The sequence below is a fragment of the Adelges cooleyi genome, unplaced genomic scaffold, assembly GCF_023614345.1.
Source record: "Adelges cooleyi isolate 19-005CV unplaced genomic scaffold, UGA_ACOO_1.1 ACOO_flye_CR_arks_rails_tigmint_CR_PRNA_651, whole genome shotgun sequence".
NCBI classification, from domain to species: domain Eukaryota; kingdom Metazoa; phylum Arthropoda; class Insecta; order Hemiptera; family Adelgidae; genus Adelges; species Adelges cooleyi.
Window position 1 is genome coordinate 11,328,187 of NW_026096352.1, and position 25,258 is coordinate 11,353,444.

The 25,258-nt window shown below is 29.5% G+C and overlaps 1 protein-coding gene across 1 annotated transcript; it reads left to right on the plus strand.

Moving 5' to 3' along the window:
- The first annotated feature begins 9,960 nt into the window (after window positions 1-9,960).
- On the plus strand, window positions 9,961-19,476 carry LOC126844400 (uncharacterized). The gene is made up of 3 exons (XM_050582572.1): window positions 9,961-10,121; window positions 17,230-17,513; window positions 18,927-19,476. Exons 2-3 carry the CDS (start codon window positions 17,243-17,245, stop codon window positions 19,238-19,240), a joined length of 585 nt encoding a protein of 194 aa, XP_050438529.1. The 5' UTR covers window positions 9,961-10,121; window positions 17,230-17,242; the 3' UTR covers window positions 19,241-19,476.
- Window positions 19,477-25,258: the final 5,782 nt, after the last annotated feature.

Below are 25,258 nucleotides of genomic sequence, written 5' to 3' on the forward strand. Positions count from 1 at the left end.
CCACTATAATCTATGCTTTGTAATTATCATTTAATTTAGTTGATTAGAATATCAAAACAATTTTATAATATAAAAACAAAACCCAAAAGAACAAAAATTAATATTCATTAACACACACATTAAATGAAGGCAAGACATTTGACATACCTAATATACATTTTGATTATTTGCAAAAAAACCCCTCTCTCATTTAACTACTACATACTTATAAAATATGTACAAGCATATTATTTTAAATGATTTAACCCAAAACGCTAAGATCATAATGGTGTGATTGCGGTGGAGTTAGTATTAATAATCTTATTTAAATGAATCCCGGATGTATAGGTCAAATCAATGAATGAAACTCGTTTATTCTGAAAACTGTTGCGTACTTTTATTTGTACTACTAGTAATTAACGCAAACGTAATTTATACTTAATGAATTAATTAAGTTTGTTTATCTTACTTAATTAAGCTGATTCCTTGGCTGTTCTAAAATCCTACTATGGTTAAACTTGGAAAGCTGCCATTTTAAACATCATCGCATCGGATCAAGTTGAATGATTGAATAATTTCCATTTAATTTTTATCGCTCCCTATATCTATGACTAACTGTATAGTTTATATTAACATAACGCAATAGTCTTCTTGAAATATAATACTCAATTGATTCCACAAAAATTGAATTAAATAATAAATATGATTTAGAATACTCAAATGACAATATATTAGAATCACTAAAAATAAAAACAAAATATTAGAAAGCTTAGGCAAAAATCAATGATGTATTATTAGTCAATCGATGGAAAATTAGTGGTTAGTTATTTGAAAATCATGTTTTCATCGTTAACGTAAAATTAGTCTACCGCTTACTGCCCTTCTTATACTCTCATCAACGGCAAGCTGTCATTTCCGTCAAGTTTTAGTAAAGTGCGTTGAAATTTCAACATCATACCTATACTACTATATTATTTGCATATTATTTTAACTAATACTGATGTGCCTACTACCTTGTTTGTATAATACAAACAATCTAGGCCACTGAATTTACTAACATAATACTGAATCAATATTTATATACGTTCCTAACTACAGTATAATTTTATTTTTAATACAATTAATAATATGACAATCCCATTTATGTTAAAGCCTATAATTAGGCCCAGATATTTTAGATCTTAAACACTTTTAAGTTTAACACATACAGTATTTACAATATTTTTAGACTTGTAGTATAAATTATCAATTGTTTGTTTAGATAATAAAATAGCAGATCGTCATCAAAGTTTAGTAATTCCGTGTTAGTGTTTGTTTTTATTTTTAAGAGATCATTAATCAAAATTATAAATAATAAATAACCTAATACTGTTCCCCGTGGTACTCTACATGTTTTGCCTCGTGTTTCACTGTAACTATCATCCATTTTGACTCTTTGAGTTCCATCACTTAAAAACGATTTTTTTTCACAGATTTTTTTACACTCCACGAATACCCCACTATTCTAACTTTTTTAATAATCACCACGGTTAACACGATTAAAAGCTTTTTTTACATCTAACAAAATACCTACACCTTTATCATTTTTATCAATATGTTTGCGGAAAAATTTTTCAACCCTAAAAAGTGCATCAGTTTTTTCATACTATAGAAAAGTGGGTACCTAAAGGGGAAAGAGGAACAAAAAATTAAAAATATAAGAAAGAAAAATATTCTTACCATTATTTATAAAAATAAAATAATAAAAATTATGCAATACAGAACATTTAAAAGGAATTTTTTTTAATTTAAAAAAATAAAATTTGTTTCAATCAAGCGTTCAGGTAAAATCCACCGAATTTGTTTCGGAAAAAAATAACTTTGTCAAAAACAATTTGTTTTAAGCTTGTTTTATTTTAATATGTAAAATAATTGGCCAATTTTGTAAAACATAAAAAATTAGCTTTGACCGGGTACTTTATGAGACTTGTGGTTTCAACATTAGCTGAAGACTACTGTTTACTTATTGTTACATCATTTTCGCTGCCCTTGATTTCAAAAGATAGTTTTTATTTCGACAACCCCCTGGAATCTAGCAACACTTTTCACTGTGTGTTGTTAGTAGTGTACTACCAATCTTCGTTAATTTAGAAGACCCATTTGTGGGGTAAGTCTTTAGTATGGATAACTTAAGAACACTTATGCAATCCGACGACGGCAATTTTAGTCTCGAGAGACCCTGAAAAATGTTTACACTATACCGATGATCGGAACCGATGACTGTACGCGTCGCAGGCTCTGTGACCATTGCGGTAATACAATTATACAATTTAAAATGATTTATGTACTTAAAATGATTTATGTATTTCAAAATATGATAATAAAATGCATTGCAGGGAAGTATTGGCTTTGAACTACACATTAATTTTTTCACAATTGCGTAGTGGATGATTCTTTTTTGTTTTAATACTTTTTCAATTCTTCCCAATCAGTACGTCTGGTTTATAACTGACAATAACTTTATTAGAATTAGACCTCAATTAGGTATTTATCATCACGATTAAAAATCATTTGTAACTTGTAAGAATATACAACTATTAGTTCATAACTTACTTTAAATTCCGACATATTTAAATAAATATATATATATATATATATAATTTATTCTGAAATAATAAAATACCGGTTTTGTATAATTGTCTTAAATTTAATTATAACCTCATTAAATATATTTGCCACATTTCTTATGTATGTTAATTATTTTATTTTTAAGTTTAATTTACATACTTTCCATATTTTAAAAATATCCTAATCATTTGACAGAGGTAACCTATTTTTCAAGCCTAAGAGTTATACCAGGTTTCCTTTTATCTTCTATACATAATTCGAATGAACCAAACGTTAAAATTGTATTAACCAGAAACAAATCGGTTTTCTATTTCTTATTTTAAAACCGATAAATGTCTTAATTATAGATCGCATTTCTGTTTCATTAACAGCTTACACTAATGAGGATTATTTGATGTGTTTACACATATGGCATAGTAATGTATACAAAACTAGAAACTATAGCCTTTTTCTACTATTAATCACTTTAAAAACATAATTATTTTTCTAAAACTCTAGTAACGAAAATAGTGGTAAACCACCTTTAAATTTGACATCAAATGTTTAAATATATTTTTATGGGTAAAAGACAATCGATAAAAAATATAATAAATACTAAAAATAAACAAAGTAATCAGCTCAAAAGACTGTGTTTATTTTATATACTTATATATCTTTATATTTTATTTCATTAGTCATTAAATCCGCAAAATTAATGAATTAAGATCGATCATACAATCCAGTCTAATTTTGCTGTTTAAAATTCGAAAGTTATAGTACTTTTTATATAATAATATACTAATTACTAAATAAAGTAACAAAATAAAAACTACTGCGACCTCCAGACTTCTTTTGATATACATTTAAATCCAATAATTTGTTTTATACAAACCTGTGTATAATATATCTTTTCTTTACCTATGCTATTAAAATTTCATATTATTAATTCTTATTTACTCTCTACTAATAACATATTAATCTAGTATATACATGTTTTGTCTGTACACAGCTACAATATATTAAATAAGGTATACATTCATTATCTGCGCAATTCGTTTCTTTAATTAAGTAGCTTGATCTAACCTATTTAATTAATATTATTATTTATTATATTAAATTATTAATTTGTTTGATATAATAATTTCAACACATTAACAACTTACACGAAATAAAATTAAACTTATCATTTTCTACGTTTCTCATTTTATTACTTGTGAGTGTTTTAATTTACATGTTTAGTAGTCTAACTCATTTTAACAAAAAATTGAAATTGACTTTACTAATAATATAAGTATTTGCTTAAATATGTTTGCAACTCTCAAGTACGATTTAAATTATACGCACTATCTACAACCATAAAAAGCAAGAATTCAAAAAATGGTTATGTTTGGTTGAATTTATTATTTATTTTTAAACCTTAATAAAAAAAAATATAGAACTGAATAAGAAAAACCAACACGTGCAAAGACGGGTACAACACAGTTTGTATAAGAATATAAGTGATTTTATATTAAGTCTGACTTCATCCTTAGACATCCGCTGAAAGCGGTTAATAAACATTGCCATTTTAAAAAAAAAACTTTCATTTTTATTAAACCGCATAAGTATAATATAAATTATAACTCCTTTTTACCAATATTTATAAAAATGCAAAGTCTAACGCGTGACAACTGTCGACCTCTTCGAATCACTAGTTAAACAGGTTAGAGCTACAATTGTCAATGAAAGCAAAAACCAGTCCTTGACCGTGCCATCGCTTGTATAGAGTCAGGTTAATAAATTCTTCAGGATAATATGTATAATCACATAAGGAATCATACGTACTTTAATAGCTAATCCAAAATAATTGCAGGTGTTTTAAAGTAATATACTACAAACACTTTTAAGGTAGAATTAAAAAAGGTAATCTAAATATACAATACCTTCATATTATAAAAGTCTATTTATTCTCTTTATTTTCAGTTTCTTAATTAAAATATGTACACTTATGTATTACATTTTTTTCTTGTTTTTAAATAATTTTAAATTATGATAAATATTTTATGATTATTAGCTAAACTGATCTCGTGTCTTCATTATGTTTCCTTTTTCATATTTAATAATCGATTATTTTATATATTACAACTTTTTTTGGACTATTTAAAAAAAGAACTTCATGTATGTGCAATTTATGATCAATAAGCGTACAACGTATCGCACAAATAACGTTGTAAAAAACCGTCTAGCATTATTGCCTTTTTACCTAGTTGAATTCTGTGGAGATAAAATTTCACTTTGGTCAAACTTATTGGTACAATACCACCGGATGTCAAAAATTTAATAGGAGGTCACAAGCGAAATTCCCATTCTAGCTGTATAAATTGTACAGTTACCAAGAAAAAATATGCAAATTTTAAACATATTCATCTTAAATTTTTGTACGAATATAAGACGATTGAAGTTATCGCAACTGGTTTTATATATTCTACTTCAAAACGGTTTTTCACGCGGAGCCTATATTCAATATTATACATAAAACTGTTTAAAATTATAAAGCGATTTTTTTACTGATGCGTTAATCACTAATCATATTTTGCAACTGTAGGGCTTCGTGCAATAACCAGATAAGTCTACATTTTAAAATTGTTCAGGACAGCCAAAAGAAAATCGACTGTCACTATTGGCTGGAAAAAATGTGTATTTTAATACATTCTTTATAGGTAATAGTCCGATTTGAATGTTTGTTCCACTAAAATTGATAGCAGATAACTTTTTCATGAAAAAACGATTTTTTAATTAAAAAATATTATATTTTTAACGTTTATTGAGATTTGGTAAAAATATTATAATCGCACAATTTGTTTAAATTTTGGAAATATTATGTATAATTGTTTAATTTCTAATAATTGGAAAAAATATTCAACTCCTCATGTTGTTATGGTATTTTCTCTAATAGACTAAACAAAGGGAATTTCCCGTTTAATTTCCATGATCGGCTTAGATCTTCGCAGATCGACCGTTCCCTTAAAAATGTTTTGTGTTGCTACAGACATTACCTGCAAAACATTTTGACAATATTATGGAATATTTGAATAATAATTTTTTTTAAACAATAATTGTCATAATATTTTATGACATAGTTAAAATATGTTTACATCCTATAATGTCAAAATATAAAATATTAAAAACATGCCGTTTAAATCATATTTTCTGGACATTATAAATTTAAAAATTATACATAAATTATTATCAAAGCATCAGATATTTTACTTATAATAATTACTATAAAACACGTAGTAAATATTCTGTTTGGAACATAAAAGAAGGTACCAAAAAAAAAAACTTGTGCACTAAGAAATATAATAATAGTTTGAGCTTTTGTAACCTTTTGCTAGAATATACAATTCAGACAGACATAATATATTGGTTTTTTACTTTTTCGCTAACATTTTTAATTCAATTTACTATAGTCTATAAGTTAATGGCTTACATTTCAAGACAGAGCTGACCTTTATTTTATACTAAATGACTTACTAACAGACCTATATAATGTCATTATATGATAGTTAAAGAAATTCACAAATAGGTATTCAAACAAATTACCTAACAAGAAATATTCTGCAGACATATTAGAAGAACTTAATAGTTATAAAATCAACTTTTCTAGAGCATCATGCTGGAGCTATAAAAAGTAATTATTTAATTACTATTTTATTCAGTTGTGTTAAGGGTAATGTTTTCTTTAAAAAATATAATTGTATGCCATTGTAATTTATGTCAATTATAATTTTATAAATATTTTTGTAGTCTACCGGGTAAAGTTAATTATTGTATTTTATAAAAAACATAGTAGGTATTCTAGTGAAAAAGAAAACAACACGCCCTGTGACCATCATAATTGTGTGTAGTCATGTATATGTATTTACCTCCAAGTATAACTTTCGTTGTTTTCTATTTTGGTTTAAGACAATTGAACATTTTACAGTTTGAGTATAATTTAAAACTTTTCGTTATTCGATTAAGCACAATTAGTTTATAAGATTGTAATTAATTGTATTATACTTAATACTACAATCTACAAGATGAATTATTAAATGTAAGACGCTCATTTATTTTTAAATAATTGCAACGTTGTAGGATTTTTTAAAAACATTTTTTTTTGTGTTTTTTCACAATATTATAAAACTACTAAATAAAAATAATACTACACTCTACCCTTCCTTTTGTTCTAAATTTTAAACTGAGTTAAATTATTTTTAATTTAAAAAGTTCATTTAATATATACCTACAAAATGTGTTACACTTTAGTTTAAAAAAAAAATAAATTATAATATTGTCTATTACTGTTAAATAACATAAGCTAAAGTGTCTTCAGGAAGCGAAACTACAAAATTGCAATTTTTTTAAGATAAAATCAGTGTATTATTCTTAGTGAAACACCCTGTAGATGGATTAAATGGTTGTTATCAGAAAATAAAATAATTCCTTTTTTCATTTTAACGGAAACAGCTATCAATGGAAATGAATATTTTAATTATTACATTATTATAGATTTAATATTAATTTCTGGTGCAAACGATGAATTATTTTTTCGGAAAACGCGATTAGGAAAATTTGAGTACCAAGCGGGAATTATATTTACAGAGATTCAAGATAACTGTTTATTAACAATATGGGTTTAAAATTGTATAAATATACTAATGTGAAACGTATAGGTACCCATTTTGGCTATTAGTAATTACTAACTAGGTCATTATCTAGAACTATTGCGGTATTTTTATTTATCAAAATACTTAAATAAATATTATCATAAAACTTGTTCGAATATTTCAAGTACATTGCAATTTTAACAAAAGAATTACTATTTTTGCAATGACGATTTTATGTGTTTTTCATAATTGCACAAATATACTCCGTTGTGTAATAATACTAATACTACGTTGTAATACATATTTTGACCTCGATAATGAACACATTTAAACAAGAAAATAAAGTAAAAGTAAAGAAACAACTAGATAGCTCATCGAACACTCGCATTATAAGATATTTGTAAAGGTTATCTGATACATAATAGCTTTCTTTTTCAAACTTAAAAATGCGCCCATAATATACCTATAAATCCTAAAATAATTTCGTTACAGAAATAAATTTATCAGTTTTTGACTAATAAATATGGAAAAATAGTTTGGTTTTAGACGTGAAATATTTACTTTTTAATTTACCAAGTGTAAGTTAATATACAACTATATTATTGACCAGGGTGGTTGTGATGTTTGGGTTCTCAGAAATTGGGTTGTGTGCCATGAGTTTAATAATAACTTATTAAATTATGGCTCTTTGCTTGCACTATTTTAGAGACCCTTAATATTACAATGCTCATAATATCAAGTATTCCCACGGGGGAGGAACTCCAGGAAGTCTCTTGAAGCGCATAACAGCCTTGGAAGATACTCCAGGGAAAGCAAAATATGATCAATCTGATGAACTACCTTATTTATAATCTTTACAAAGTATTTTGTGGGCATTCAAGTAATTTCAAAAACTATTCCAACTCAAACTATTTCAAAAATCAAAGATATTTTTAGTTAAATAAGTATAGGGCATTTTTTAGTGTGTGTTACTAAATTACAACCATAAATTTAGGATATTTATTCTATGACAATGTACTAGTATTCGGCAAAAAATTATTTTGAGAAAATGGAATTATAAAATTTTAGCTCCTTTGAAATCTGTTATTTTAAATAATTTGTGTCAAACAAAAAATTATTAAAATTAGTCACTAAAAAATATTATTAGTTACAGTTAAAACTTCAAAGTACGTAGTTCAGAATTAATACTCGTATTATGTTTTAATATCATTTTATTAAGTACCGATGTATGTATAAATATCAAGCATAAGTTTGAATTCAGTTGGTTCATTGATATTAGTTATCAGTTATCTCCAACACCAAAATCACCGCAAAACCAGTTCATTTGAAAGAAAACATCGGAAAACTGATATTAACAAATTATTTTTTATAATATTTGCTTACAAAATTTACATTAATCATTAATACATTTACCGATAACTAATGAGTTTATAAAAACATTAATAACATATTAATAAATGGGCCAGAAATCTGATTTATAACTATGGGTATATCCTTAAATTTTGTAAATAATATCAAACGCTATTTTTAGAAAATAAATTGTGTCTTTCGTTAAGTGCTGATTAACCACATTTTAAAATAATAACCTTTATTCCTATAAGGGAGTAGACATTTTAAAACTTATAACAAGGGCGGATATATTATATTGGCTATAATTCAAGCACCTAGGACAGGATCATTACGACTCAAAATAATATATAGTTTTGAGAAAAATCGATTTGAAGTTTAACACTAAGATATTATAAAGGGTTCTTTGGCAGCGCATCTGAAACTAAAAACTTTAATACTTACAAGCATGCTTTACAATATATCAAGACCCGAAAATTTAGACTTATGACGTTTTACATTTTTTTTAATGCAAGATCGCCTTATTTTAAGAACGCCATAATAGTATACTGAATATGATAGTATTGATTTCAATACTGGCTAAAATATCCACTAACTATGAAATGCAATACGGCTACAACTCTAAAAGTTAACGTTTTTTTACTCAACACATTACACAAAATTCAGTTTTTATTTAATGCAAGAACGATACTTGGAAAAATTAAAATCGTAGTATTACCATAAAGTTAATATGTCTCTAATGCTTTGATAATTAACTAAAAATGAAAAAAAATCAATACTAACACACTGTCTTGCTGGAAAAATTAAAAATTATATTTAATGTGACGTTCTGGCAACATATAGAGCTATTTTTTTTTTACTACTCGAAATTATATTGATGAATTTCAAACTGTGGCGGTCTTGTTCGAGGTGTGCGATTATTAGTCTCTATTTTCGGACGGTAAGGATACCGACGTACCCTATTGTGATTACAGCCAATGTGCAAAAGCCATAATTAGTACGATTAAAGTCAAGTTACGGATTTTGACACAGGATTCTATCGCAGTCACAGTCATCTATCTCGAAAGTTATCGCGACCCTTTGACCGTCAGGTTCTTTTTTAATTGTTATACGTATATTATTGGCCCCGCTTAAATATAATTCGGGGCGACCAGCAATATAATCGGTATGCTAATCCAAGAGACACTGCACACAAGTATTTCGCCGGGGCCGACGTTCAAAAAATCCGGATGTCGTCTTAGACGATTTTTTTTTTGCCTTTGGTCAGATTGCAACACACTGTCTGGCCGCGGCGTTCTCACCAAAAAAAAAAACCGGTAGAACGTGGTCGTCGGCTGTTGTTGGCTTTCCACGCTCGCTTTCGCATGCCGGTCGTTCCGAATTCAGCTGGTGGGAATCAATTAAATACAACGTGCACACCCGTTGAGTTCGACATTCGATGAACGCACTTGTCGCCGAAATCAACACGATCGTCTTCACAGTTTTCGGGACGTAATTCAAAATTCAGTTGTCCGCAATTTCGGTTTTGTTTCAGTTCACCGCCGCACTCGTAGCCGGATCAACCGACAGCATCGATACCAGGTAAAGATAAATAAAAAAAAAACCCATTTTGCTATGTTTTTTTACGACGAACAGTACCTACGAGCCTTCCCTAGAAATTTGAAAATTTTATTTTGGTTTAAGGAAGGCTTTGGAACGTGAACCGTTCGCCTTTTCTTATTCTACATTATAGCGCGCACCGCCACATATAGATCATTGCCATTGTTTACAGCCGAATTTGGTACTATATTATTGTGTTGTACTATGTGTAGTATGCTACTACACAATCGTAATAGGGGTTTTCCTAACAATTGCTAATACTACGTGGAACGTGTACTAGGTTTTATGATAGACGATCAAATCAGCCACTCTATAGCGGCGAGGCCAGGGTATTAGACCCGAGTGTTCGCCTCCTTGTTGGCAGCTACTTCGCCAAAAACAATAAAATATTATAACGCCTTTACGCAATTTTATTTTAGACACATGATTCAGTGACTTCAAATTTAAATATATACAATATACAATATTTGAATTTATTAATTTCATTATTCCTAATGACATAACAAATTAATCACTTCGAATTCCACTTAATTTTAAGTATTAATTTAAACTGTTTAACAGAAAACAAAAATTTATAAGTGTATAGAAACCATATTCTTTTTAAAACTTGGTTAAACGAAAAATTCAGATATATTTCAAAATTTGTAAGGTTACTTCAATCAGTTTTTTAACTGTACCATGGACTATATATTTGTTTAATGTCTGTACATCATTCAAACCGTTTATGGTTTTCACGCTCAAGTTTTTGGTATACATTTGACAACGTTTACTCAATATTTTCATTTTTATTCAACCATGCCAATATATGTCAACTGCCAAGTTCCAATATCAAAAAAGTAACTATGGCTACAATAATAATTGTAACGTAATTCATTTGATACGAAAATGTTACATTACTTTATAACATGGTATAAAGTAAAGCTACTTATGTTTTTTTTTTGCATTGCTATTAATTTTTATAATTGAATCTGCAATTCCTTACTTTACCTGAAATTGTTGTTGTTATTGGATAATTGCAGGGGTAACGAAACAATCTGTCTTTTATTCAATGCATTTTCCGGTCAGTTGGGTGCAGACTACCGTGGATAGTTAAATTTCAGTTATATAGGGTATATGTTTATCAGACCCCACAAATGTTTTCAATATCTTAAAATGTTTTAAAAATAAAACGTCATGGCTTTATTTTTTATTTTGACCCCTCTAGATACAAGGAATTAAGGCCGCCCTCGTGTGGGATGAAGTATTTGTAGACATCCAAATAAAAATGTAGGACAACGTAAAATGTAAACAATTTGTCGGCACCTAATTGGATAAAAATATTAGTTTAATTATTTACAAGTAATAAGTGTGTTCATTATCTTGATCTATATCGTCTTTGCCTATCATCATTGGATTTACAAAGAACCGATTCGATTTAGAATTTAGAACATATCAAATCACATTCCAATTTTCAACGTTAATATAATATACAGCAGGTCATCATATATATTAAGTTAATCGATGATAAATTAGAAAAACGCGACAAGACTAAGTACACGAAATATGTAATTTATTTTAGATTAATAGTCTGGTAAATCAAATTATCGACTTTGTCATACGATTTAGCATACTTGTGCTGTTAAGCAATATTTTTAAATCCTATTTACTTTTCGACAGTGATCTAATTTCTTATTTCTAATAAATTAAAGCAAAGAAACATGTTATCTTTTTATGAAACTGATTTTCAAAATACTTAAGAGAACTCTAAATTTAGACTCTACACAAATATTTTTTTTTCAAATGCATGCAATTTTTTAGTTAAGATTCATAACAACTTCTTTATAGATAGTTTAAAACGTTCAGTTTTTTAACCGCATAACAAAAATAACCCATGCAAAAAATAGTGATGCATTTGGCAAATAAGTGGCAAAGTAACGCTGTGATATATTTTTAGTTTGTACCAAATAAAACTGATTATCTCGATGTATTATAACGGCCTGAATGGATGTAAAATAATAAAACTGGAACAAACATATTTTTTTAATCATCGCCACTGTACAAACATCCTGCTAAAAATAGAGAATATAAACAAGTGTATCAAAACTCAAACTATTTTATTGAGTAGGTACTAACCCAGGTTTGTTATACCATACAGTTTATGCATAATAATATCAACGTGGGCTTATTATTATAAAAATTTTCCTCATAAAAACATCAGCGTAAAACTGCTGATAGAATTTTGAGTCACAAAAACAATAACGTCATGTGTGATGTATCCACGATTAAGCCGGTGGCTACAACTTTTACTTGGCGTGCTTGACTGTATAAAGTGTAGGTACTTTATCTACTCGCAATTTAAAATTCAATTATAACTTTATTTTTATTTCAAAAAAAGCACTGGCAATCCGTTAACCGACCGTAGTTATGTGTGTCCATTAATATCCTCTTCAAAATTTAGTACTACAATTGTGTCGCTTACCCACTCAGCTCAGAAGTTTTTGACGGTTTTGATTCGGTGAAACAAATAGACAATATGTGCGTGTACTTGGATGGCGTAAAAAGTAAATTGCACATTAAAACTTTTGGAAAACTTAAAGCGGAGACAATAAGCGTAGGAAGTGTCGGTCGAGCTGTTAATCAACCGAAACGCCAAACGATGAGGTTCCATCAATGTCCTGGTGTATACTATAACACAACAACTGCGGCATACACCATATCATGGTGAAAATATATCAGAAGAACTAAAAATTATTAACACCCTGTACTCGTGGACTTTCTCCGCAGCTCTCGAAATCTCAAGTTTTATTATATTCAACTTTAGACATCATTCAAGAGGCATAATTCTCCCCTTCTCTTCAAAGGGTCAACGCATTATCTTTTGGACCTCTCCTACTACCTGTAAATGTACAAAAAAAGAACTCGTATACAATATTTTCAAATATGGTTAGTTCAAAAACTCCCGTAAATTTTTTCTATCATTACATTTAAAGTAAATTTTAACCTTGGTTGGAAACAACATTTTTTTTTCAAACGGTTAGGTTCGTTTCTGATTAAAGTTTTTGCCAGTGTTTTAACTAAAACGTATCGTCGATATTGAAGCCATCCTATACTGTAAGCAATTAAGCGGGACAAATGTAATAAGTGTATCCGCATTATTATCTACGTTTCCTTCTGATGCGACTTTTAATAATAGCTTGTCTTATCTGTATATTATAAAGTGAATGTTATCGCGAAGAAAACAAATGTCTCTAAAGGCAAAGCTCTTAATCATTTTTGGACCTCAATATTTTGTGCTAGATTTACAGAACCAACAGAATTGGTACTCTTGAATTTGTACACTATCGCCTGTGAACCGCGAATAAACAACCGAATGCAATGAAAACTAATGAATCGTCCTGCCATTCAGTTGTCTTGCGGGATTGAGATAATAATTATTTCCTCTTTGTCTCTTTCTAAACAAATATATTTCAGTACACCTATTTATTCAAATGCCCGCGACAATCGTCGTAATATTATGAAAATAGTTGACCCAGGTCCAACCAAAACCAAACGATCCATCCATTGTGTGTTCCATCATTTCTGGTGAAAGTCAATGTGTAATTTTTCCGTCCTAAACCTTTAATGCATTTAATACATCTGATGTCATGTGTCACACTATCATATACCATATTATAATCGAGTAGTATTTTTCGTCTCCCTGGTCTGTTCGTAACAGTTGAAATCTAAGAGTTCTGTGGCCGTGACCGTGTCAAAAAATAAAGGAAAGAATCAAAAAACCGCGGAATGACAATGTCGAAGAAAGATATGCGTTTTTTTACTCAATCACTCTATTATCGAGTAATTATTTTATTCCATACACGTTCGTACATACACCATTCTAGCCATTCAACTATAATAGTCAACTATAAAACATATAGCAAACGGGCGCCTCGATGTTAATTGTTATACTTGCTCTTACAGGTACTTGAATTATACTTGTATTCGGTTTTCATTGATGTTATACGACTACCTAGATGTTTTTTTTAATTTGAATGTATATCAATTCAATTGTCACATTATAAGCGATTTTTTTTAACCCTGAACACGAAAATGACACTTTCTTAAATTATATACTCTTGTGCACATTATGCATTCTCAAGTGTCACAGAACTGATTTTTATTTATAACCACTTAATAATGAGTGACGAATATGTATACTTTATTGACAAATACAGACATGTTCAGTAAAAAATAACACTTTTTTAGCAGTTCATATAAAAAAATTGTATAATACTAAACTGAAAAACAAGTTAACATTTATAGGTTAAGTGACAGAAAAACAATTTTGAAAAAACGACGGTCATTACTTGATTATCAGCCACGGTATAAAGATAATAATTTTGAAAGTGTACATGGTGATATACTATAAAGAATAGGGATACAAGACACTAATTTTCTCTGGAAATAATTAATAATTCATATTTTTTTCATTTTAGATTATTTTTTCGTGTACATTTTTTATAATAATATTATTTGAAAAACAATTTATTAAACATGTTTAAAATTCATATAGCAACATATAAATTAAAAATTATTATTAATTCTAAATTATTTGACAAAAAAATACTACTAGTCAATAACCAGCTTTGGTTACCAACAAAAATTATTACTTTTGGAGTTACTATAATTTTAACTTGTAGGCGGGATAAGTGGACTTCGCAGTAGCGGAGACTCTGACGAAAAACAAATTATTTCCAAAAAAAATGTACGCTAATAATTATTAATGAACACTATTTCCATTGTCGTTACATAGATTGTGAATAAACATTTGATATAGTAAATAAAAAACCAATTATAACCCCAAATAAATATTAAAAAATCGTAATTATCCAATACATTGAAATTATTGACAATCACCTTGGAGTGTTCTTATGTTTAAATTTAAAATAATGATCTATTTACACTTTGGTGTGTAATAACGATACAAGAAAATATGTAGTTTGAACGTCCCACAAATATTATGTTGTGCATAATATTATATCTACAGTCATGATGTTCAAATAGAATTTGTTTGCTCATTGTTTGTCGTATTTGTCCATCCAATTTCACGGGTATTCTCTAAACACAATCGTTGATTATCGTCTGTTAATAATACAGTAATAAATAATAATGCACTGAGCGCATTACTAAAATGTATTATCTGTAATAACTACACAACGGCGCTTCTTAAACCTGCTACTAAAATGCTTAAAATAAATACCTTCTCAACATCCTATTGAAGCTAGTAAAATAATACCATAGGTTTAATAATCATATTGTGCGATCACTGTAATCAGCGCGATCGCTGTTAACCAAAAGCTTTCTTTTGATCGTGCAGTGGCAGTTGGCTGCAGTACAACGACGAGGCCGGAATGAAGTCGGTACGGGGTTAGCATACCTACGTGTCGCGGTACTTTTGGTCAGTGTTGATCGATACGATTTATCGATTATAATAACAATACTAGTGTTAATTGCCGTGTGTATACTATATAGCAATATTGAGCGAGGCCGCATATTATATGCCGGAAAATAACAATAGAAATCAGACGCATCGTCGACTCGTGCATATTAAATCCGCACTCCTCGTGTGTTTGTATTTTATTGTCCTACAACGATTATTATTATCATTATTTGTACAACAGTTTTTTTGGCTCGTCTAGTATTTATTGTGTGCGTGCTAGGAGTCGTTCCGTTGGACTTGTGATCTATCCTCCCGTATACATCCGTTTACTTAAGCGCGACAAAATTTAATTTTTTTTTTTCTTGGTATCTCTTCTATACGAATTATTGTGATAGTGTTAGCATTGCACACAGATACTCGCACAAATCAGGCGATGGAGTTCGAACGACGACCAACCATAATAATATATAATTATTATTATTACTATACAGCGTGTTATACGTGACCCAACTGTACGACGGTCCGCGCCTGGTGTGGCCGCGTTTTTATCATTAAAATATTATGTATTGTACCTACAATATCTAATGGACGACAAATAGTGTAGCGTTATAAAAACGGAAGCATGTTTAAATAAACGATCATACACGGTCTTTTGGGATTCAATGAAAGTGCAAACTAGACCGACCGGTCGTTGTTGATGACAATATTATTAAATTATAAATTAGGATTTAGAAGCATAATACAATTACTAATCATGCGCAGGCCGCTATATTATAGTATGCGAAGGAAAAAGTAAATAATAATAATTGTCCAGATCCAAAAAGGTTGCTCCGAGGCAATGGAAAAACAAACGCGATATATGTATTTTGCATACATATAACCTTATTTTGCACCCAAAACTCAACAGTTATGAAGGACTTAATAATAATATATAATATGTATGTATAGCCGTCGACAATGTGCGTATATTATTACAACACTGAGTTTACTGTAGTTTATTTAAGCGTGATTCAGAGACAGAAAAGATTTTACTTTTTGTATTATGTGCTTTTATATCGGCAAACTGTTAATCGATACGACGAAATTTATCACATGCCGCGTTTCCATATCCAGTTATTGGAAATCCGGATTGATCCGGAACTAGACAGCTATAGAATCCATGTTATACATATATATATAATATCGCCAACGAGAACACAAACATATTAATTTCTAACGATCGTTTCCCGTAGCAGAAAAATATATAATAAAAGTAAAACTGGACCGACTCAAATAATTAGGGGCAGCGAAGCGTGTGGTGTGTGTGTGCGTAAGAGTGGTATACTGGGTTTGCCTTTATATACACATTATATGCCTATGTGTCTGTTTGTATATTTATTAATCTTATTGTAATGTACTGCGGTTTGGTTTCCCGTATTCGGGTCAATCGTTTGTGCGCTTTTTGTCTGGCGTTAAGAATTGTGAGGTATAATGTACAATACTATAACGGTATTAATGTCCTTTTTTTTTAACGCGCTCTACCATAAATTTGTCCAAATTTAGACGACAAAGCAGCAGCTATTTACTGAAGCACAACGTTGTCGTTGGTAATCGTTCGTGTAAATTTATTCGTGACACCATGGAATATAGCGATGTACAATAAGGATAATAATACTTGAAAAATAATTTATTTGTATGGTGGTTTTTTTTCAGATAATAAAGAAATATGAATAAAATCTTATTACCAATCCTGGTGGTGGCCGTGGCAGCCTGTAGCGCTGTACCCAACCGCGACCGACGATCGGATCCCACTACTGTTGTCGCCAAAATCGATTCTGAAACCGAAGTCAAGCCTAATTCCCAGACCATTTCTACGGCCGAAGTAGATACCATCTTACAATCCGGTTCGGATGCCGAAGCCAGTTCTGTATCCCAAACGAATAAAGTAGATGAAGACCTGAAACAAACAGCTGAGACCGCAATCGTCGCAGAATCCGGTAAGAAACCACGATACAGTCTTATTGCATTTTATGTGTTTAACATGACTCCGCTACAATATGTAAAGTTCATGCTAAGTTACGTTAAATTGAGTTATTTTAACTAATGATATAAAAATACTGGTACGACAATTATGTATTCCCAAATAAGCTACTTTGACATTTCACTATTAGGTTTTGCCATTCTCCAGCCAAATAATAGGGGCTGTTCTTCAATTTAGCATGTACCATAAATTAAAAATAAATTTGCGTTTATTGAAATACGTCTAAAATGACTACAGGTTCTCCTCATTAATTTTTAGTACACGGTTAAGCTATAAAATCGTTAAAAATTAGCAACAGTGGTAAATTAAGAGTGGTAAATTTAATTTAAAAATAATTTATCATAACTAACAATTATATTTCTCTGATGGGTGTGTTAGCCTTGCTCTTAGTAACAATAAAAATACTTTATACCATTAATCAGTACATTATACATGTATATAATACATATACCAATGACTCGGCCTAGCTATGTCTGTATATGATTTAATATTCCTCGAGAATCGTAGGAACTATATAATTCACAAGTCTTTAGCACTTTCTCCCGACTTCATCATCCGGTTGGACTGCACTTAGAAATCGACCGGATTAATTGTAATGCGTGCTTGTTATTTCATACTCGAAGACGACACGCGCGCGGCCGTTCATACAAAACATATTGAGGGATACATCGGCCACAATGTTATACTTATACAATGTCAATACTTCAAAACCCGTTTTGAACACACTTTAATGGGAATAATTTTGCTAAATCGACTGTCAAAACGGGTTTGAACGATTTCTTTACCATGATAATAAAGTTTACCCATTATTAACGCACGCCACTTGTAAAAAAATAAAACAAAGCGCAAAATGTTAATATTAACGTTTAACTTTAAATTCCATCTAGAAAGTGTCTCCGAGTATTAACTTGTAATTTTAGAAATTGCCTTTCCTTTTCCCTTAAACGGGCTTGGTTTAACAACAAAAACATACGGTTTTCCTGATTAATTAAACGGGTTTAAAGCTTGTCTAACAGTTAGGATTCATAATTTGTCTTTACAAACAATAACCACTGATGTTATATTATTTGTATGTCATGGGCCACTTTTTAACTACGCATTTCTGCCCAAATCCCATCGCATTTTTAGTTGAAAACGATGTTCAATTGAGTCCTTATACTGGTCAAACGAGTAGAGAGTACTCTAAATTCCATATACCCAAGACAGGCTCTATGTTAAATGTGTACAAATTTCCGATTGTTCTCCATGGTTCTAGTATGTACCCAAATACCTTGCATATAAAATGCAAATACTCTACCAACAATGTATACAGCTAATTAGATCCTATCACTGTCGAATTATCTAACATTGAGAATTCACTATTTTGCAGGTCGAGGTAAAAAGGGCAAAGGCAAAATGGAAATGATGCATATGGGTCTGACCTATATCAAAATGTTAATCAGCACTTTTATGTCAGCCATCGGCCACTTCTTACAATTGAAGGGTGTCACTATTGCCCTACTCAGCTTCTTGTTCCAAGTTCTCCAGTTCATTATGACCTATAAGAAATCGAAAGAAAGCAGTCCTATGGTTAGCCCATGGGTGCATCATGAACCGGCTCAGTACGAATATCAAAGCCCGCAACAATACCGACCACCATCTGGCTCTGGCTACAATAGTGGTGCCTACCACAGTAGACGATGATAATCAATGTTGTCACACCAAACCAAAAAATTAAATACCTCCAGAGGTATTAAGTGGCCATTTTATTATTAATTAATTTATATTAGATATATTATTTATTTTATAATTAGAAAATGTTATTTAATTTCATTTACCGTCAAATTTTAACGACGGTAACATTTATGCATATTATGTAATATTTATTTGGCAATTGACTATTATAATTACAAACAATAAATTGTTTCCTAGAAATAAAATATGACTTGTTTTTAGCTTATTTTCCAAAAACCTAATTTGTTAAGATTTAATAATACTAGCATGATAATCTTTAATTTTTGGATAAAACTATTACATCGATTTTATATGTTCTAGCTTTTTAAAACATATATAATCAAATAACATTAAACTTAAGAAAGACAACAAATTTTCATTTATGAAATGAATAAGGAAATTAGGTCAGTAATAAGACGATACACAGGGACCTCTACACAACTGTAGCATCGCGTTGCTCTCGTGAACTAACCCTTGGTTTGCGTTTTCCTCATTAAAGGAACTTTGAAAATAAATATAGATTTTAACAGAATACTTAAAGAGTTAAAGTTTACTACAAAACAATTCTATAAGGAGGTAGAGACCTGTTATACTTAAAGAACATTTGTTAAATAGAGTAGAGAAAATTAAGTGTTTGGAAATGTTATGCAAGAATTTGAATTTATGTGGCAGAAAAGTGTCAATTAGAGTAAAACGAATACTTGAACAAATCTGCGGTGAGACCAGCAAAGATAATGTGAGTATTCCGTATTGGCATTTTAATAAAATATATAAAAATAAAAAGGAAGTTGCTGTAATGAAAATAATAGCTATTTGGAGTGAATAAAGAAATGGTAATGGTACTTATATTAATTTATGTGTATTATAAAAAATTCTACTTGAATGGCAAATGAAAACTATGATACCTACTCTAGTCTCTATTTGTTAATTCACAAAAGACTTCCTATTTGACACGGTTGAGTTGTAAGGAACGACATTATCTTTGTTATACAAATAGGTCACTACTCGCTATATTATTAGATGAATTTATTATAATATGCATCAATAATTCTTTAATCTATATGGATTCATACTTTGTAAATTTTAAGTCTTAATATACATTGATACATGTACGTCTTAGTATATTATATTGTCTGTTTATACTCGTATAGTCGTGTAACTGCAAGTCACTCGTTAAACAAGATTTACTGACTACTATACAATCAATACTTCTATAATTAAACTTTTCATTATTAATAAATATATGGAACATTAATGTTAAATGTATTTGACTTATCTTAGTTAAATTCTCAAACTAACTCCGTCGCTGTTTGACGGCGCTCGGGGAGGATCTAATTTCATCCTAATCATTCTATCCTAAAGTAACCCAGTTCGATTCCTTCCGGGTTGCATCATAAAAAATTCCATCATAGTATTGGCCACGAGGGAAAATATTTATTAAGGTATGCATAATTTATATACCTATAGGCTATGTGTATTGTGCACACTAAAGGCGTAACTAGTCATTTTTGACGTGAGGAGATGTCTAATGTTATAAACAAGCGTGCAAAAAAAAAATACAGTTTTCTGGTAATTAAAAAAATATTATAGTGCCCATTTTTTTCGTTTAATAAGTTATAGATACATATGATCTCTAACTCCTGACAAATTGTTAACTAAAAGGTCCTATAATTACAGCTAAAAACACAAAAACAACAAAACTTTCTCGATGACACTTAATTTCCCTATCTTAGTCATCGATTAATTGGAATTTTTTTTACACGTTTCAGAAAAAAAAACAATATTTATAATAGTTACTAATTGTAAGTATTACTGTATGACAAATAGGCATCCCAAATCAAACAACTCAAAATCGCAACAAAAAAATGTAAATACATATATTATACACTTAAAGACTAGAGAGAGCCAATTCTCTCTAAAAACGAATTTGAAATATTTTGAATGGCATAATAAAATTGGTAGAAGAATTTTGCTGCAAATATCGTAGGATATCGGTCATATTTTTACACCATTATTTAGCCAATGAACAAAGCGATAAACTAATTTTTTAGATAGAAACTTGCAACACGGGAATATCCAAATTAAAACTTAAGTGACCAATATTTTATCTATTTTTATCCAATTTATATTCCAAAAAACCTAAAAAAAAGACAATTAATGGCAAATGTTTTTATATTATTGTTTACAAATCGCACTTTTTATACGCGTTATTTCTTTTTTGGCGCGTTTATCTTTATTTACTAAATTATAGGTAAGTTTTGTTTAGACCTAACCTAATTAGCTAAATCTATAGAACCCATACTCAGTAATTTATAGATTCTGCTACTCAGGGCCATGCTAAGGGGGTGGAAACAAAGGGAAAGTGTCCTGGGGCACCAATGGCGTCGCAAATTTTAGGGATGCCAAAAAAATATGAATACATGCTAAATAAGGGATTGAATAATGTAAAAAATGTTTGGTGTTTTTCTCGATTTCAGTTGGGAAGGCGAGCAATTTTTCATTTTTTGACTTTACCTTTCGGATAAATAATAAAAACACATAATTTTACTAAACTAACAGATTCGTTGAAAAATTATTTTTTATTTGGACTCAAAGAGTCGCTGAAACCCTTAAGACAAAAATGCACACACCTATGTGTACAACTTAAGGGCGATAATAAAGAAAAACATTTGTAATTTATCATATGCATATTTATAAAATTGCATCGAAAAGACTTATAACAGAGTTATCTTTTCCGGCAGCCTTTGACGGCGACATCAGTCCTATGTGACAATAATATGTAATAATATTACATTAGGTTTAGGAACTAATCATAAAACGCCTAAATACAAGAATGGACATTCTATATTCGCACGCTTCATGACCCCCCCGCCCTATTTCGTTTTAATCGTCATCACGCCTGGGTAACATCTTATCGAGGTCTACAAATTTAATGCAAATTTGACCGATAACCATAACAGTTTTCATAACTTTTACAATTATTGAGATAGAGAGCTGACAATTTTAACATATATCGAGTTCAGTAAACAACAAAAACTCCGTAAATTTCAGATATCTACGTTAAATGTATCTCGAGGAAAAAATTCCTTTAACAATAACACCCAACCACCACCATATTTTAATCAGTTCATCTAGACAACCGAACCACCATACCGGTAAATTTTAGGGAAAAATTTATATCTGCATAGTCGCATGGAATTACATAAAAATTTGTTTTTATCGTTAGTAGTATGGGTGTAAAATATAAGTAAGGTTTTAAGAAATTATTTTACTACAGTTTTGTCATAATAATTAAGAGTATCTATCGTACAAATCGAGGAATAAACAAATTTTCAAAACACAATTTTATAAAACAAAATCCATACTTAAAAACAAATACAAACCAAAAACAAAAACCTTATGTTAATTAAAATTTAAAAACGAAGTATATTAATAATGTTGTTGTTTTGATTTCACTAAAATGATATATTGTTTAGATGTCAGAATATTCCAATTTCCAGACAAAATATCTCTAATTTAAAAAGTATCCCAATTACACAAAATTACACATTTATCGTAAATCATAAAAGTATAAATTGAAAAAAAAATATTGAGTTATTTAAGTATGAGTTAATCGATTGAATTAATAATATTGACTTTTTCATAACCTCAAGTTTTTTTTTTAGCTTTTATTTAAAATATGACGTCTCAACAATTAAAACAAATCTATGACAAAATATACAAATTAGTGAAAATAAATACAAACATAAATAATTATAGGATATATAACAAATAGTGATATTATGTGCAAAACCAAAAGAGAACACAGAGAAACGTAAAATAAAATAAAATAGTAGATTTACTTTGTGCAGCTAGTGCTCAAAAGGAAAGAAATGGTGGCAATAATAATAGGACCTGAACAGGAATTGAGGATGTTATAAGGATCAGGATTTGGGATACCATGGGATGCAAAGAAACTAAAGAGAATGGTTCTATTAGGAACAAGAGAAGGTCAATCGAATATAAAGTGAGAAATATCACCGACAGCTTCTTCAACATGTAATGACAGATAGGAATAGAACTAAGGGAAAATTTTTAGGCAAAACCGGGTAGGAGATTAAGGACAACTCTGAGGCGTGAGAAGGAGGAAATAATATTACGGGTAAATCTAATTAGTGGAACCAAGGACAATTACGGGGTGAAGGAAATATAAGCTGAAGCTATTGTGCAAAATAAGGAGGAAGCGAAGACCACTTGTCGAGCCAAGCGTTGGAGAGGACTGATTTCAAGGAATATATGTTTTTTTTTTTGTGTTGGTAGACTCAATAACTTTTTTTCCTGTGGACCGAATTACTCATGTAGCACCTCTATAGATCTGAAATCGTCTACAATTAGGTACTTTGGTGGGTCAAAAGTAGAAAAAGTCAACTCCTTTATCTTTGTTATCGTTTATTTTCTCACATGTATAGTAAAATTTATCTGAAACCAATAAAAAATGTGTGTTATAATATTGACTAGTAAAAGGATATACTTAATATAACTTACAATATACAATTTACTACAAATAAGTTAACTCAAAATGTAATTTTTATAACAAGTAGAAGTTTAGGTCTTTGAATATGTCTAGTACCCCATGAAATTTTGCCAATGGTTATTAATACTTAAGGATGAATTATAGATATTAGTTAATTCAATAAATGTGAACTTACAGCATTTTTAACAGTATCGATAAATTGGAATATACAGTCACAATTTTGAGCACCATCTGTTCCGAGTTTTTTAAAAAAATAATAACAGAATTGAACAGGTCTTCATTGTGAGGTCTTTAAATACAAACAAAGCATATAAACAGCTAGACGTTTTTATAAATTAAGTTAAATTTAATTATTAATATAATTTTTTTATTTCCTGACTTCAAATCTTAAAATGTATTTTCACGTTATGCATGCTAATATTTGCTTATGCCTGATGTCTTATCATTTATCAATTAATTTTAACTGTTACAAAAACTACAATTATAGATAGAATCTGAAGGCCAAACCCAAAAAAATTAAGCTCTGCCATTTAGTGAACATTTTTGTAGAGTTGAAACTTGTATCAATGGTTTTAAAATATTATAATGTTTTAAAATGTTTAGTGTAAAAAAATTAAATTTTACACTATTTACACATCTTGCCAACGTTTCGGAATACTTGCACATTCCATCTTCAACTGTAGTTTGATGTTCCTCGTACTGTGGCTTACTGTAGACTGTCCAGAGTACAGGCAGTTTAATGTAAATACAATAGTCCATTCAAGCTCAATAACTTTTTAAAATTCAATTTTTTATAGGGTTTATGGTTTCCTGGCCCTTTGCGCCTCATATATACTTACCATTTAAATTTTAAGGCAATTAAATTTTTAAAAAAGAGAATTAAAAAAAAAATAGATAAACATTTGATTGAAAATTTTAATATTTAACTACGGATCCTAAAAAAATTGTTCACGTATGGTGGGCTAACAGTATTTATATGAATATTATATTAATACGTTTACTCCCCTTTTTGTTTTTATTTCTTCGAATGGCACAATTTCGGAATTTATCATTTGTTATCAAGCATTAGTTCAAAAAAAATTGTTATTATTTTTTTTATTACTGATTCCACTAAAAAATTGTGTGTAAGTATATTAACAAAATCAATAAATAAGCTTGATCACTGGATCATCGTACCTATAGTTGTTAATTTTTTATAATTGTCCAAACGAAATGATTAAAACCATTGATTTTAAATTATATTATTATTATTTATAATCAATATTAAAACTAAGAACATTTTTATTTGGTCCAAATCCAAAAATATTATTGTATTATTGGCTACACTGACATTGCCATGTGCTGATTTTTGTCAATTGTGCGTTATCATATTCAATTATCAAATACGTTTTTACCGGGAAAAAATCATATTTTCTTTTCGTAACAGATAAAAAGAGCCAAGAGGACTTCAAACTTTTCCCGAAGACGTGTATTAA

Bases quoted from the DNA above. Each gene is read 5' to 3' on its own strand.
- LOC126844400 (XM_050582572.1), top strand. From the start codon at position 17,243: ATGAATAAAATCTTATTACCAATCCTGGTGGTGGCCGTGGCAGCCTGT. The intron at 17,514-18,926 runs GTAAGAAACCAC...ACTATTTTGCAG, and splicing joins CGCAATCGTCGCAGAATCCG to GTCGAGGTAAAAAGGGCAAA.